Genomic DNA, 17,946 nt, shown 5'->3' with positions numbered 1-17,946 from the left:
TTTCTGTTTTTGTGCCAGTACCATACTGTCTTGATTACTGTGTAGTATACCCTGAAGTCAGGGAGCCTGATTCCTCCAGCTCCATTTTTTTTTCTCAAGATAGCTTTGGCTATTCGAGGCCTTTTGTGTCTCCATACAAATTTTAAGATTTTTTTGTTCTAGTTCTGTAAAAAAATGCCATTGATAATTTGATAGGGATTACATTGAACCTGTAGATTGCTTTGGGTAGTATAGTCATTTTCACAATATTGATTCTTCCAATCCAAGAACATGGTATATCTCTCTATCTGTTGGTATCATCTTTAATTTCTTTCATCAATGTCTTATAGTTTTCTGTGTACAGGTCTTTTGTCTCCCTAGGTAGGTTTATTCCTAGGTATTTTATTCTTTTTGTGGCAGTGGTAAATGGGAGTGTTTCCTTAATTTCTCCTTCAGATTTTTCATCATTAGTGTATAGGAATGGAAGAGATTTCTGTGCATTAATTTTGTATCCTGCAACTTTACCAAATTCATTGATTAGCTCTAGTAGTTTTCTGGTGGCATCTTTACGATTCTCTGTGTATAGTATCATGTCATCTGCAAACAGTGACAGTTTTACTTCTTCTTTTCCAATTTGTATTCCTTTTATTTCTTTTTCTTCTCTGATTGCCATGGGTAGGACTTCCAAAACTATGTTGAATAATAGTGGTGAGAGTGGACATCCTTGTCTTGTTCCTGATCTTAGAGGAAATGCTTTCAGTTTTTCACCATTGAGAATGATGTTTCCTGTAGGTTTGTCATATATTGCCTTTATTATGTTGAGGTAGGTTCCCTTTATGCCCACTTTCTGGAGAGTTTTTGTCATAAATGGGTGTTGAATTTTGTCAGAAGCTTTTTCTGCATCTATTGAGATGATCGTATGGTTTTTCTTTCCTCAATTTGTTAGTATGGTGTATCACAATTTGTTAGTATGGTGTATCACATTGATTGATTTGCGTATACTGAAGAATCCTTTCATCCCTGGGATAAATCCCACTTGATCATGGTGTATGATCCTTTTAATGTGCTGTTGGATGCTGTTTGCTCGTATTTTGTTGAGGATTTTTGCATCTATATTCATCAGTGATATTTGTCTGTAATTTTCTTATTTGTAGTATCTTTGTCTGGTTTTGGTATCAGGGTGATGGTGGCCTCATAGAATGAGTTTGGGAGTGTTCCTTCCTCTGCAATTTTTTGGAAGAGTTTGAGAAGGATGGGTGTTAGCTCTTCTCTAAATGTTTGATAGAATTCACCTGTGAAGCCATCTGGTCGTGGACTTTTGTTTGTTGGAAGATTTTTAATCACAGTTTCAATTTCATTACTTGTGATTGGTCTGTTCATATTTTCTGTTTCGTCCTGGTTCAGTCTTGGAAGGTTATACCTTTCTAAGAATTTGTGCATTTCTTCCAGGTTGTCCATTTTATTGTCATAGAGTTGCTTGTAGTAGTCTCTTAGGATGCTTTGTATTTCTGTGGTGTCTGTTGTAACTTCTCCATTTTCATTTCTAATTTTATTGATTTGAGTCCTCTCTTTTTCTTCATGAGTCTGGCTAATGGTTTGTTAATTTTGTTTATCTTCTCAAAGAACCAGCGTTTAGTTTTATTGATCTTTGCTGTTGTTTTCTTTGTTTCTATTGCATCTATTTCTGCTCTGATCTTTATGATTTCTTTCCATCTGCTAACTTTGGGTTTTGTTTCTTCTTCTTTCTCTAGTTCCTTTAGGTGTAAGGTTAGATTTTTTATTTGAGATTTTTCTTGTTTCTTGAGGTAGGCTTGTATAGCTATAAACTTCCCTCTTAAGACTGCTTTTGCTGCATCCCATAGGTTTTGGATCGTTGTGTTTTCATTGTCATTTGCCTCTAGGTATTTTTTGATTTCCTCTTTGTTTTCTTCAGTGATCCCTTGGTTATTTAGTAACATATTGTTTAGCCTCCATGTGTTTGTGTTTTTTACGGGTTTTTTTCCCCCTGTAATTGATTTCTAATCTCATAGCATTGTGGTCAGAAAAGATGCTTGGTATGATTTCAGTTTTCTTAAATTTACTGAGGCTTGATTTGTGACCCAAGATGGGATCTATCCTGGAGCATGTTTTGTGTGCACTTGAGAAAAAAGTGTAATCTGCTGTTTTTGGATGGAATGTCCTATAAATATCAATTAAATCTATCTGGTCTGTTGTGTCATTTAATACTTGTGTTTCCTTATTTATTTTCATTTTGGATGATCTGTCCATTGGTGTAAGTGAGGTGTAAAAGTCACCCACTATTATTGTGTTACTGTCGATTTCCTCTTTTATAGCTCTTAGCAGTTGCGTTATGTATTGAGGTGCTCCTATGTTGGGTGCATATTTATTTATAATAGTTATATCTTCTTCTTGGATTGATTCCTTGATCATTATGTAGTGTCCTTCCTTGTCTCTTTTAACTTTCTTTATTTTAAAGTCTATTTTATCTGATATGAGTATTGCTACTCCAGCTTTCTTTTGATTTCCATTTGCATGGAATATCTCTTTCCATCCCCTCACATTCAGTCCGTATGTGTCCGTAGGTCTGAAGTGGGTCTCTTGTAGACAGCATATATATGTGTCTTGTTTTTGTATCCATTCAGCAAGCCTGTGTCTGTTGGTTGGAGCATTTAATCCATTCACATTTAAGGTAATTATCGATATGTATGTTCCTATGACCATTTTCTTAATTGTTTTGGGTTGTTTTTGTAGGTCTTTTTCTTCTGTTGTGTTTCCCACTTAGAGAAATTCCTTTAGCATTTGCGTAGAGCTGGTTTGGTGGTGCTGAATTCTCTTAGCTTTTGCTTGTCTGTAAAGCTTTTGATTTCTCCATCAAATCTGAATGAGATCCTTGCCGGGTAGAGTAATGTTGGTTGTAGGTTCTTCCCTTTCATCACTTTAAGTATATCATGCCACTCCCTTCTGGCTTGTAGAGTTTCTGCTGAGAAATCAGCTGTTAACCTTATGGGAGTTCCCTTGTATGTTATTTGTCGTTTTTCCCTTGCTGCTTTCAATAACTTTTCTTTGTCTTTAATTTTTGCCAGTTTGATTACTACGTGTCTCGGCGTGTTTCTCCTTGGGTTTATCCTGTATGGGACTCTCTGCGCTTCCTGGACTTGGGTAGCTATTTCCTTTCCCATGTTAGGGAAGTTTCCGACTTTAATCTCTTGAAATATTTTCTCTGGTCCTTTCTCTCTCTCTTTTCCTTCCAGGACCCCTATAATGCGAATGTTGTTGCGTTTAATGTTGTCCCTGAGGTCTCTTAGGCTGTCTTCATTTCTTTTCATTCTTCTTTCTTTATTCTGTTCCACAGCCGTGAGTTCCACCATTCTGTCTTCCAGGTTACTTATCCATTCTTGTGTGCCTCAGTTATTCTGCTATTGATTCCTTCTAGTGTATTTTTCATTTCAGTTATTGTATTGTTCATCCGTTTGTTCTTTAATTCTTGTAGATGTTTGTTAAACATTTCCTGCATCTTCTCGATCTTTGTCTCCATTCTTTTTCCAAGGTCCTGGATCATCTTCACTATCATTATTCTGAATTCTTTTTCTGGAAGGATGCCTATATACACTTCATTTAGTTGTTTTTCTGGGGTTTTATCTTGTTCCTTTATCTGGTACATAGCACCCTGCCTTTTCATTTTGTCTCTCTTTCTGTGAATGTGATTTTTGTTCCACAGGCTGCAGGATTGTAGTTCTTCTTGCTTCTGCTGTCTGCGCTCTGGTGGAGATGGGGCTATCTAAGAGGGTTGTGCAAGTTTCCTGATGGGATGGACTGCTGGTGGGTAGAGCTGACTGTTGCTCTGGTGGGCAGAGCTCAGTAAAACTTTAATCCGCTTGTCTGCTGATGGGTGGGGCTGGGTCCCCTCCCTGTTGGTTGTTTGGCCTGAGGCGACTCAACACTGGAGCCTACCTGGGCTCTTTTGTGGGGCTAATGGCAGACTCTGCTAGGGCTTACACCAAGGAGTACTTCCCATAACTTCTGCTGCCACTGTCCTTTTCCTCACGGTGTGGCAAAGCCACCCCCTGCCTCTGCAGGGGACCGTCCAACACTAGCAGGTAGGTCTGGTTCAGTCTCCTATGGGGTCACTGCTCTTTCCCCTGGGTCCCGATGCACACACTACTTTGTGTGTGCCCTCCAAGAGTGGAGTCTCTGTTTCCCCCAGTCCTGTTGAAGTCCTGCAATCAATTCCCACTAGGCTTCAAAGTCTGATTCTCTAGGAATTCCTCCTCCTGTTGCCGGACCCCCAGGTTGGGAAGCCTGACGTTGGGCTCAGAACCTTCACTCCAGTGGGTGGACTTCTGTGGTATAAGTGTTCTCCTGTTTGTGAGTCACCCATCCAGCAGTTATGGGATTTGATTTTATTGTGATTGCGCCCCTCCTACTGTCTCACTGTGGCTTCTCCTTTGTCTTTGGAGGTGGGGTATCTTTTTTGGTGAGTTCCAGTGTCTTCCTCTGTACTGTTGTTTTCTGACCACAGTGGAATTAGGTTAGAAATCAGTAACAGATATATCTCTGTAAAATCCCCAGGTACTTGGAAACTGAATAACACAGTTCTAAATAACCTATGGATAAAAGCAGAGAAAAGGGAAACTATTTTGAACTGAATAAAAATGTATACACAATTTTTCAAAATTTGTGGGAATCTGGTGAAACAGTACTGGGGAAAATCTATGATACTAAAAATGCCTAATGTAAAAAAGAGAAGAGGTTTCAAATCAGTGATTTCAGCCCTTATGTTAAGAAACTAGAAAAATAAAAGCAAATTAAACCCAAAGTAAGCAGAATAAAAGAAATAAAAAAGATCATAGCAGAAAATAGAAAAACTATAGGGAAAATCAATAACAGCCAAAGCTGATCTTTGAGATTAATAAAATTGATAAAGTGCTAGCCAGTCTAATCAGGAAAAAAATAAGAGAGAGAGAAGACACAGGTTATCAGTATTAGGAGTGAGAGTTGTTATATCACTACAATTCTCTACAGAGTTTGAAAGAATAATACAGGAACATTTTTAACAACTTTGTGCCATAAATATGTTATCCTAGGTACATGGAAAAATTCCTTGAAAGACTCAACCCAAACTACCAAATCTCACTAAACAGGAACAAACAACCTGAATAATTCTGTTTTTTAAAATGAACAGTAACTAAAATACATTTTCACAAAGCAAACTCCAGTCCCAGATGGCTTCACTGGTAAATTCTACTGTACATTTAAGGAAGAAATAATCTCAATTCTACAGAAACTCTTCCAGAAAATAAAAGAAAAGGAATTATTATTATTATCTCATTCTCTGAGGTCATCCTTATCCTGATATCAAAATCAGAGAAAGCAATTAGGAAGGAAAAAAAAAAAAGCTGACAACCAATAACTTTCATGCATAAAGATGTAAAAATTCTTAATAAAATTTTAGCAAGTCAAGTCCAACAATATTTAAAAAGGAATAATACATTATGCCCATGTGGGGTTTATCTTAGGAATGCAAGGATGGTTTACCATTCAAAAATCATTCAGTGTAATTCATCATATTATAGATTAAGAAAGGAAAACCATGTATTTATTTCAATAGATGAAGACAAAATGCTGCATCCACTTCTGTTAGAAACTTTCAGTAAAGTAGGAATAGAAGGGAACTTTCTCTACCTGATTAAGGATATTTATGAGAAACTGATACCCTACATCATACTTAATGGTGAAAAACTGAGGGCTTTTCTCCTATTATAAGGAACCAGGCATGGTGTTTTTTAGAAATCACTTCTATTCAACACTGCATTGGAGGTTCTAGCCAGTTCAGTAAGACAAGAAAGAGAAAGAAATGGCATCCACATTAGAAAGAAAGAAAACGTCATTATTCACTGGTGACATGATTATCTATGTAGAAAATCCTATGGAGTCTACAAAAACAGTACTGGAACTAGTAAGTTGAGCTTAGCAAGGTTGAAGGATATAAATCAATATACAAAAATTAACTGTGTTACTGGCAATATATAGTTGGAAACTGACAAAGAGTAATAGCATCAAAAAATATGAAATACTTAGTGTATATTCGATAGAGCTGTAAGAACTTTACACTGGAAACTCCAAAACATCACTGAGAAATTGTAAAAGACCTAAGTAAATGGAGAGAAAGACTGTGTTCATAGATCAGAAAACTCGATATGATTAAGACACCATGACTCCTCAAAATAATGTGTGGATTCCAATGCCAATGAAAATCTCAACAGACTTTCTTTTTTCCTTCAGGTAATGTCAAACTTATCCTAAAGTTTATAAACAAGTTATTCTAACTTGTTCAGAAATTATAAGGAAAATAAAAAAGACCTATAATATATAAATAAATATATAAATAAGTCACAAAAAGTTGGAAGACTTAACACTATCTGGTTTCATGACTTATTACTATAATGCTATATCAGGCAAGATAGTGCGTGTGGTATTGATATATAGATGACATATATATCAATGAAAAATAGTCCAGAAATAGTCCTACACGTATATGTTTAATTGGTTTTTGAGCAAGGCATTTTAGGGGGAAGAGGTCATCTTTCTAAAAAGGTGTTGGAACAACTGGATATCCATATGCAAATAAATGAACTCAACTCTTACCTCCTACGATACACAAAAACAATTTTTGTTCAAGACCTGAATTTGAAAGCTGAAACCATAAAACTTCTGAAAGAAAACATAAGAGAAGATCTTAGGGACTGATTTTGGTAAAATTTCTTAATACAGCACAATAAACAAAAAAGAAAAAAACTTAGGCTTCATCAAAATTAAAAAGTTTTGCTTTTTAAAATATACTTAAGAAAATGAAGAGGCAAACCATAGACTTGGAAAGACTTTGTAAAACATATAAACAAGCGATTTGTGTCTAGAATAATAATAACTAGAAAAGAAACCAAGCTGTTACCACTCAGTAATAAGACATACAACCTAATTAAAAATGGGCAAAATATTTGAACACGCACTTCATCAAAGAAAATGTATGGATGACAAATAAGCATATTCAGTGATACTCATCATCACTGGTCTTTAGTGAAATGCAAATTAAAACCATAGTGAGAGCATAACACACCCACTAACATGACTAAAATGAAAAAATTTTAGAAATTAAAAACTAGTTTTCAGCTAGGATGTGGAAGAACTGGAACTCCTTATATGTTGCTAGTGGGAATGTTAAAAAGGTACCACTTTGGAAGATGATTTGGCAAATTCTTAACAAGTTAAACATGCACCTACCATACAATCCAGCCAATTCCACTTGTAGGTGAAATGAAAATGTCTGTCCACGTATGAATACTCATAGCCTTATTCGTAGTGGTACAAAATGGGAAACACCCTTTTTCATAAGGAAGTGTTTGTTCTTTTTCTCCTCCTCTTCAAGCATTTTTATATGTAAAGCCTTTTTCTCACCATAATATGTTTAACGTCTAATCTTTTCTTTTGCCACCACGGAAGATACCAGCTTTATCCTACCCTTCTTAGTGCAGCAGATGGGAGTTGGGAGGGCTGGATTCTAGTCCTGGTTCTTGATGCTTTGTGCTGACCACCTGCCTTCCTGAGACCTCAGGGTTCTTACCTGCCGATTAAAGGGATTAAACGATACATATTCACTCATGTATATTTTTGAGCACCTGCCATGTGCCAGGCACTCTTTTAGGTACTGGCAACATGATGAAGAAAATAGGCTGTAGTACTTGCTCTCACTGGAACCAGTATTCATTACCCTGTAATGTGCCAGGCACTGTCGTAGGTTTTGGGAAGACAGGCCACTGTGTCTTAATCTCCAGGAATTTATGAATTAATAGGAAAGAGAGACCAAACTAAGTAAACAGACAAAACTATAATTGTAAAAAATGTTATGAAGGGAAGAATATGAGAGAAGACCCCTGTTTTAGTAGGGCTGTCAGGGGAGGCCTCTTTGTGGAGGTGACAGTTGAGCTGAGATCTAAAGAGAGAAAGAGAAAAGGGGCTCCTGTTCGCCTCTGTCATTGTCTCTCCTCTCAGAAATCTAGACCGAACGTAAGGCAGTGATTTGGTGCCTTGACTGTAGACATCTCTAAGTGAAAACAGTTTCGTTGAGCTATCTGTTCTGTACCTCAGCCCTTTCTTCGGGGGTTTTCGCTGTCTAGTTCAGGGGGTATAAATGGCAATAAATTAAATTTAATTCTCCTTTCCGATGTTTAGTCAATACTTCTTTGGCCCAGAATTCATAAGTAAGTGAGAAACAAAAGATAAAATGAGGGTCTGTGCTCTGCTAAGCCTAAGACAGACGTTTCAGATGGGGGTCAGGCAGGCAGATTTGGACTTCAGACAGGTTTCCTTTGGCCTACAGTATTTTCAAATCAGAAAAATTCACCTGATCCCCCAGACTTTAGCGCAACAGATTAGAATGTATGGGCTGCAGCCCCCCTTTAATGGGATGCTTGCTCATACCTCACAGTCCCCTCCTGTTTGCCCGGCCTCATTTACTCCTGTCATCTGGTTGGCCTCCTGTGATTTTGTTTGTCAAAGAATCATCTCAACAGGTTTTGGTCTTGTGTTTAAACATGCCTGGGACTGGCCTGCTGTGAGTCTGATCTACTGGTGCAGCGGGCTGGGTGATTCTAATGTCGGCTGGTGAGACCATAGCCCTGGCTGTGAACATACTGGGTTGGCCAAAGAGTGCCTTTGGTTTTTAAGTAAAAATAAAAGACACATTTTTCAGTTACACCAAGAACTTTATTGAACAACGTATTCACCATTTTGTTCCACTACCTTCTGCCATTTTTCAGGCAACTTCATGATTCCATCTTCCCAAAACTTTTTATCTTTTTGAGCAAAGAACTGTTCCTGGTGCCTTTTACAGTCTTCCAGGGAATTGACATTTTTTCCATTAAGTGAATTTTGTAAAGACTGAAATAAATGGAAATCCGAAGGTGCAGTGTCTGGGTGAGTACGGCGGATGAATCAGAACTTCCCAGCCAAGCTATAACAGTTTTTGCCTGGTCATCAAAGAAACTTGTAGTCTTGCATTATCCTGATGGAAGATTATGCATTTTCTGTTGACTAGTTCTGGATGCTTTTCGTCGAGTGCTGCTTTCAGTTGGTCTAGTTGGGAGCAGTACTTGTTGGAATTAATCGTTTGGTTTCGTGGAAGAAGCTCATAATAGAGGACTCCCTTCTAATCTTACCATATACGCAACATCACCTTCTTTGGATGAAGACCAGCCTCTGGTGTGGTTGGTCGTGGTTCATCTCGCTTGCGCCAAGATCTCTTCCATTCCACATTATTGTACAGTATCCACTTTTCATCGCCCGTCACAATTTGTTTTAAAAACGGAACATTTTCATTACGTTTAAGTAGAGAATCACATGTGGAAATACGGTCAAGAAGGTTTTTTACGCTTAACGTATGTGGAACCCAAACATCAAATCAATGAACAAAACCAAGCTGGTGCAAATGATTTTCAGCGCTTGATTTGGATATTTTGAGTATGTCATCTATCTCCTGTGTGGTATAACATTGATTGTTCTCAGTTTGTGTCTCGATTTGATCGCTGTCAACCTCAGCTGGTTTACCCGACCATGGAGCATCATCCAGCGAGACATCTCCAGCACGAAACTCCGCAAACCACTTCTGACAAGTTCCATCAGTCACAGCACCTTCTCCATACACCGCACAAGTCTTTTTTTTTGCGTTTCAGTTGCATTTTTACCTTTCTTGAAATAGTAAAGCATAATATGCTGAAAATGTTGCTTTTTTTCTTCCATCTTCAGTATTAAAATGGTTACACAAAAATTCACCAATTTTGATAAGTTTTTTTTAAAAAAATGCACTCAGATATGACAGCTGTCACAATACAATCTAACAAAATTGTTTTGAATGAAGTTAAAGACAACTAAGTGCTACTAGAGCCATCTTACAGAAAAAACCAAAAGAACCTTTTGGCCAACTCAGTAGCTTTTTACAGGATTCACAGGGAGCATGTGCTCTCAAGAGTGGGGACTTGTCTTGGTAACTTCTTATTTACCCTGTATCTAGAATATTTGGTAGTAGGTAGTTTAAATGCATATAACATAAATGAATAAATTATATTTTAATGTTGGTATGTATTTGACCTTTAAAAGGTAAATGTACTTAAACAGTTTTCCTAGTTCAGATGTGTGGGATTTTTTAGAGTTTTCTTTGATAACACATTCCTGTGGTTTTAAGATCAAAATGTAAAAAGGAATAGAGTGAGAAGTCTCCTTGCCACTTCTTTTATTTTATTTTTTTTAATATTCAGCTATCCTACTTCCTTTTTCTTTTATTTATTTATTTATTTATTTATGGCTGTGTTGGGTGTTCGTTTCTGTGCGAGGGCTTTCTCTAGTTGCGGCAAGCGGGAGCCACTCTTCATCGTGGTGCATGGCCCTCTCACTGTCGCTGCTTCTCTTGTTGCGGAGCACAGGCTCCAGACGCGCAGGCTCAGTAATTGTGGCTTATGGGCCTAGTTGCTCCGCGGCATGTGGGATCTTCCCAGATCAGGGCTCAAACCCGTGTCCCCTGCATTGGCAGGCAGATTCTCAACCACTGCGCCACCAGGGAGACCCCTCTCCTTGCCACTTCTGCTCTCTATCTGACCAGTGCATCATGCTCCCTCCCATGAAAATATAAGCAAATGCAAACATATATTCTTATTTTTACCCCCTTTTACTTAAAAGGTGGCTTACTAAAAATAAGGCTCTGCCTTATGCCTCCTTTACTCTTGACATATCTTGAAGATCTTATCATATTAGTAGAGAGCTTCTTCCTCATCCTTTTTTGTTTTTTACAGTTGAAAGATATGTTTAATTGTTTGGGCATATTATAGTTTATTTAGCAAGTACCCCCATTGAAGGATATTTGGATTTTTCCAGGCATTGCGAACAGTGCTACGGTTAGTACCTTTGTATGTATGGTCGTTTCATACACACACGCACAAGAGTGTGCAAAGTATACACCTCTATGGTAAATTCTCCAGGTGGAATTGCTAGGTCAAAAGGTATATGCATATGTAATTTTGATATATGTTACTTAATTGCCCTCTGTAGGGGTTGTGGTTTAATTATTATTTAAAACTAATTCTACTATTTGGGACACTGTTTAAAAATTTTTTTTACTTTGTTTTTGTTCTGTTTTCTTTGCTGAGTTAGAGTTGTTACATGGTAGGTTGTCTGAAATTTGGTAAGAGTATTAAGATCGTTTTAGATCATTGGTTTCCACTACTAACTTACCGCCCCAAGGGGTTCTCAGATTCATGTGCTAAATGAACATCAACTATATAATAATGTCTCCCACATACATACTGTATATTTCAAATGTATAAGATGCTATTGTATAATAAAATGCTAATTCATTTAATACTATGTCTATTTGAATATTTTATAATAAAAATAATCTTTCTCTTACAGATATCCCTTTGAGGACCAGCCTGCCACCACCATTCAGAAACTATAAATATGGTAACCAATTTTTCTTAGTCTTTTAAGATATATATTAATATAATTTCACATTAGTTTTATATTGATGTGAATTTTAAATTTGGTTTTCAAAAATGAATTTACTCTGTGTATATAAAAACCACTATGGAAGTTATTTAGAAATATAGGAATTCTAGTATATCATTAAATTGTAATTGTGTAGGGAAGTGTATGAATTGTATATTCCTCCTATTTGTGAGGAATAGCATGTTTGGCAAGCTGTTTAAGATGAATTTCTTTGTCAGGTAATCAGAAAAGAAGAAATGATTAAAGACTAGGAATTATAAGAAGAGGTTTAACATTTTAGATGCCAGTAACTTGAGCATGTTACATAGTAATTTTATATGTTGCAATTATTGATTTTAAAATGTAGTAATAAGGCGAGAAGCTGGGTTTCATTATTTATTATAAAGATGGTACCGTTATTAACCTTCCGCGTAGTGCCACTCACCAAACTTTGCATCTGAGACTTCACTTGAGAATTACAATGCACCTAATAAATATTTCTGTTAATTGGTGCAGACATTTTTAAAGCATAAATTTTTTATTACCCTAGATCATTTTTGGAGTGGTTTTTAATTCTGCTGCCATTTGGTAGAGCAACTTCTGACCTAAAATACTTTGAAATCACAATCTTCACCGTGTGTATGCATTTTAATATCCAGAGACTAATTGTGAGGTCACAAGGGGTAGTCAAGCAGAAGTTAAAGACACTGAGTGGAAAGTACTTTGATTTCTTGGACTTAAAGAATTTACATACTAAATATTGAATAAGAGAGAGGAATAAAAAGCATGATTAATTAAATATGAAACTTCTCCACTTCCGTCTTTCATGGCTTTCAAAGTATCATGCCTTGAAATATAACCTTAAACTTGAATCAGCCTGCAGATGCCACTTAAAGTTAGCATAGCTACATATAGTTTCCCTTTTTGCGTGGTGTGGGTGTGTATTCAAACTTGTGTTCCATGTAAGTTATTTTAAAAGATCAGTTTTAGATCATGAAATCATCAAAATATCTGACTGTTAATCATCACGGTGGTAAATAATATATTCCTGTCAATTTCTTCCCTTTATGTATGTTAGTATTTGTTTTGTGTTTTTATGTGATCCTATATTGTGTGCTATATGTTTTTTAAAATTAATTAATTAATTAATTTATTTGGCTGCATCGGCTCTTTGTTGCAGTGCGCGGGCTTCTCTCTCGTGGCGTGCGGGCTCAGTAGGTGGGGCGCAGGCTGTAGAGCACATGGGCTTAGTTGACCCGCAGTATGTGGTATCTTAGTTCCCTGACCAGGGATCGAACCCACGTCCCTTGCGTTGGAAGGCGGATTCTTAACCACTGGACCACCAGGGAAGTCCCGGGTGCATATATGTTAGTGAGTGTAATCCTCTTCTTGTATTGAGCCTTTTATCATTATACAGTGTCCTTTCTTTCTTTATGGCCTTTGTTATAAAGTCTATTTTGTCTGATATAAGTATTTCCACCTCTGCTTTCTTGTCCTTTTCATTTGCCTGAAGTAGCTTTAAAAAATTTTTGTTTTATTTGTTTATTTTTTAATTGAAGTATAGTTGATTGACAATGTTATGTTAATTTCTGCTGTGCAGCAGAGTGACTCAGTTATACATATATATACATTCTTTTTTATATTCTTTTCCATTATGGTTTATCCCAGTACATTGAATATAGTAGGACCTTGTTGCCCATCCATTCTATACGTAATAGTTTGCATCTACTAACTCCAAAACTCTCAGTCCATCCCTCCCCCACACTGCTCCCCCTTGGCAACCACAAGTCTGTTCTCTATGTCTGTGAGTCTGTTTCTGCTTTGTAGATAGGGTTCATTTGGGTCATATTTTAGATTCCACATATAAGTGATATCATATGGTATTTGTCTTTCTCTTTCTGACTTACTTAGTGTGATAATCTCTAGTTGCATCCATGTTGCTGCAAATGGCATTGTTTCGTTCTTTTTTATGGCTGAGTAGTATCCCATTGTATACATGTACCATGTCTTCTTTATCCATTCCTCTGTCAGTAGACATTTAGGTTGTTTCCATGTCTTGGCTATTGTGAATAGTGCTGCTATGAACATAGGGGTGGATGTATCTTTTTGAATTATAGTTTTGTCCGGATATATGCCCAGGAGTGGGATTGTTGGATCATACGGTAGTTCTATTTTTTAGTTTTTTGAGGAACCTCCATACTGTTTTCCATAGTGGCTGTACCAACTTACATTCCCACCAACAGTGTAGGAGGGTTCCCCTTTCTTCACACCCTCTCCAGCATTTGTTATTTATAGACTTTAATGATGACCATTCTGACCGGTGTGAGGTGGTACTAGTTGTAGTTTTGATTTACATTTCTCTAATAATTAGTGATGTTGAGCATCTTTTCATGTGCCTATTGGCCATCTGTATGTCTTCTTTGGAGAAATATCTATTTAGGTCTTCTGCCCATTTTTTGATTGGGTTGTTTGGTTTTTTATTGATGAGTTGTATGAGCTGTTTGTATATTTTGGAAATTAAGCCCTTGTTGGTTGCATCATTTGCAAATATTTTCTCCCATTCTGTAGATTGTCTTTTCATTTTGTTTCTGGTTTCCTTTGCTGTGCAAAAGCTTGTAAGTTTGATTAGGTCCCATTTGTTTATTTTTCTATTGCCTATTGCCTTGGGAGACTGACCTAAGAAAACATTGGTATGATTTATGTCAGAGAATGTTTTCTTCTAGGAGTTTTATGGTGTATTGTCTTATGTTTAAGTCTTTAAGCCATTTTGAGTTTATTTTTGTACATGGTGTGAGGGTGTGTTCTAACTTCATTGATTTACATGCAGCTATCCAACTTTCCCAGCGCCACTTGCTGAAGAGACTTTTTCCCATTTTGTATTCTTGCCTACTTTGTCAATGATTAATTGACTGTAGGTGTGTGGGTTTATTTCTTGGCTCTCTATTTTGTTCCATTGATCCATATGTCTGTTTTTGTACCAGTATCACACCGTTTTGATTACTGTAGCTTTGTAGTATTGTCTGAAGTCTAGAAGGGTTATGCCTCCTGCTTTGTTCCTTTTCCTCAGGATTGCTTTGGCAGTTCTGGGTCTTTTATGGTTCCATGCATGAAATATCTTTTTCCATCCCCTCACTTTCAATCTATGTGTGTCCTTCACCCTAAAGTGGGTCCCTTGTAGGCAGCATACTGTAGGCTCTTGTTTTATTATCCAGCCTTTCACTCTATGTCGTTTGATTGGAGCATTTAGTCCATTGACATTTAAGGTAATTATCGATAGATGGATATTTATTGCCATTTTAAACATTGTTTTCCAGTTGATTTTGTTTTTCTTCCTTGTTCCTTTTTCTTTTTCCATGGTAGTGGATAATGTACCTCTCATATTATTCTACCTTATTAACATTCTCTTGTCCTGTTATTTCTATACTACTCAGATGAACTGACAGGAAAAATGATACATTTATCTGTGAAGAAATTAGAGAACCGCCATGGCTTTGATAGATTTCAACTGACTGTCTTTATTTGGCTCTTTAACAATCTGCCACTTTGTGTTTGACAAGAAAGGCTGAAGTGTTACTTTCTCACCTGTCCTTGTCCTGCAGTATTGCTACACTCTATGGGATTGAACACACTGGGTGTTGGGGAGTGGAAAGGGCACAGACTCAGATTTCATTTTTGTTAGTTGCCATTTCTGTGCCCTTGGACAAAGGTCCAGTTCTCTCTGCCAGGCCACCAAGAGTCTGAGATTTCTCAGAGCCCTTCCTCCCATTTAATTGGCATCTACATCTATTACTGATTTACCCTGGCCAGACAGTGTGTTCATAAAGCACAGGGGATGTTGTTTTATTTCTAAATCCTTATCATTTAGGCATGGTGCATGTGTGCAGTAAATGTTGATTGTTGTGCAGTGTGGGACTGCTAATCCTGTTTGTTTCTAAGGCTGTGTGAGATTAGATTAAACAATGCACGTGTGAACACATTACATACTCCACAAACATAAGATCTTGTTTTTATTTTTATGAGGTTGCTTTCCTCAAGGAATTTGCATTAAGGAAACAATATCCACAGAAGTTGTTTCTGTTAATAATGAAGATTATTTTTTTAAGAGGGAAAAACAAGTGAAAGAGATGATTTAACAAAGAAAGAGACATTAATACAACATCTTTTGCTAGCTTGTCATTTCTCCTTTCTTACCTTCTTCCCAAGTCTTACCAATTTCTGTTGGAGAGAAAAATCCGGTGAAAATTTCTTAAATTTTCTTCACCACATTTCTTAAAAATGTGGCCTCCTTCTTGTGGGGTTCTAGAACCTATCAGAACAAAGATATTTCTAATTTAAAGACTTGTTAGCAAAATATATAGAACATGATTAACATTTGGCAAGGTCAAACTACAGTTTTGCAAGTTGATTGCAAGGTCCTTTTGTTTAAAAAAAAAACTACTGTTGGCGTCTTTAGTCTCCAGTAACAAACTGATATATATTTGCAGTGAGAAAAAGAGTGTAATAGGTAACTCAGTATAATAGTCACACAAGTCACATTTGTCACACAAGTCACACAAGTCACACAAGTATAATAGTCACACAAGTCACACAAGTCACATTTGTTTATTTTCTTGTGTACATTGTAAGCTTATTTTTAGCAGTTGTGGCATATTTACATCCTAAGTGTGTGTATTTCAATTAGGTTAGATTTATTTTTATTTCTTAACAATACATATAGTCCAGGGATTAGGCTGACCTTATATAAAAAATTGCAATAGGTAATTGAAAGTTGACTATTTAAAATAATGGGTAATTCAGGGTGCTCGTTCTTAACTGAATAGGAACCCTGTTCTTCTGTATTATTAGAACATAGTTAAATCAAGGTTTGTTGTTTTTAAACAGATTTTTTTTTATTCAAACAGAAAGTCACAAAAATTATAATCATCCTCATCAGTTCACTCAGTCCCATGTAATTAATTTTTTTTCATCTTGATCTTTTGTTAGCACTTTTATGAATTCATCAGTTTTCCATTAGAGTTCTGAAAATGCTTATTCATTCAGTTCAGCAGTATAGTCAGTTACCAGAAACCTGTGCTTGTCAGAGTCTTTTCCATGAATTCCTTGAAGATGAAACCCTTTTATAGGAACATTTTTGCAAAAGCATCAGAGTACACCCAGAACTGTCTGTAAATGACAAAAGACTTAAAAATGACCACGGTTAAAGATTTGATGAAAGTTCATAATAATGGATTTGACAAAGAAATTTAGTTATTTCTGAGATATACATTTTAAAATAATAACTAGAATTGTGACTTATAACATTATACAAGAACATATAAGATTTTTAGGAATTTCATGTAATGTCTGAAACATTTATATTAACATATTTCCATACAAATAACCCAAAGAAAGTTTAGTATTAATTGTTTTTTGTTAATTTTTGAATTTTATTTTATTTATTTTTTTATACAGCAGGTTCTTATTAGTCATCAGCTTTATACACATCAGTGTATACATGTCAATCACAATCGCCCAATTCAGCACACCACCATCCCCACCCCCCCTGCCGCTTTCCCCCCTTGGTGTCCATACCTTTGTTCTCTACATCTGTATCTCAACTTCTACCCTGCAAACCGGTTCATCTGGCCCAGTTTTCTGGGTGCCACATACATGCGTTAATATATGATATTTGTTTTACTCTTTCTGACTTACTTCACTCTGTATGACAGTCTCTAGGTCCATCCATGTCTCAACAAATGACCCAATTTCATTCCTTTTTATGGCTGAGTAATATTCCATTGTATATATGTACCACAACTTCTGTATCCATTCATCTGTCAATGGGCATTTAGGTTGCTTCCATGACCTGGCTATTGTAAATAGTGCTGCAATGAATATTGGGGTGCATGCGTCTTTTTGAATTATGGTTTTCTGTGGGTATATGCCCAGTAGTGGGATTGCTGGATCATACGGTAATTCTATTTTTAGTTTTGAAGGAACCTCCATACTGTTCTCCATAGCAGCTGTATCAATTTACATTCCCACCAACAGTGCAAGAAGGTTCCCTTTTCTCCACACCCTCTCCAGCATTTGTTGTTTGTAGATTTTCTGATGATGGCCATTCTGACCGGTGTGAGGTGATATCTCATTGTAGTTTTTTTTTTTTTTTTTTTTGCTGTATGCGGGCCTCTCACTGTTGTGGCCTCTCCCATTGTGGAGCACAGGCTCTGGACGCGCAGGCTCAGCGGCCATGGCTCACGGGCCCAGCCGCTCCGCGGCATGTGGGATCTTCCAAGACCAGGGCACGAACCCATGTTCCCTGCATCAGCAGGCGGACTCTCAACCACTGCACCACCAGGGAAGCCCCTCATTGTAGTTTTGATTTTCATTTCTCTAATAATTAGTGATGTTGAGCAGCTTTTCATGTGCTTCTTGTCCATCTGTATGTCTTCTTTAGAG

General features: G+C 36.9%; 1 protein-coding gene across 7 annotated transcripts in view; it reads left to right on the top strand.

Moving 5' to 3' along the window:
• The window catches only part of C7H2orf76 (chromosome 7 C2orf76 homolog), an 86,452-nt gene that overhangs the window by 47,714 nt on the left and 20,792 nt on the right, over positions 1-17,946 (top strand). For all 7 annotated transcript variants that reach the window (XM_030840323.3, XM_070046019.1, XM_060302539.1 and 4 more), the window contains one exon: positions 11,434-11,484. In XM_030840323.3, coding sequence (XP_030696183.1) covers positions 11,434-11,484 — 51 coding nt within the window. The remainder of the gene's footprint in view (positions 1-11,433; positions 11,485-17,946) is intronic.

Source organism: Globicephala melas, chromosome 7, assembly GCF_963455315.2.
Source record: "Globicephala melas chromosome 7, mGloMel1.2, whole genome shotgun sequence".
Lineage (NCBI taxonomy): Eukaryota > Metazoa > Chordata > Mammalia > Artiodactyla > Delphinidae > Globicephala > Globicephala melas.
The sequence above is the reverse complement of the archived record's forward strand: the minus strand, read 5'-3'. Positions and strand labels throughout refer to the sequence as shown.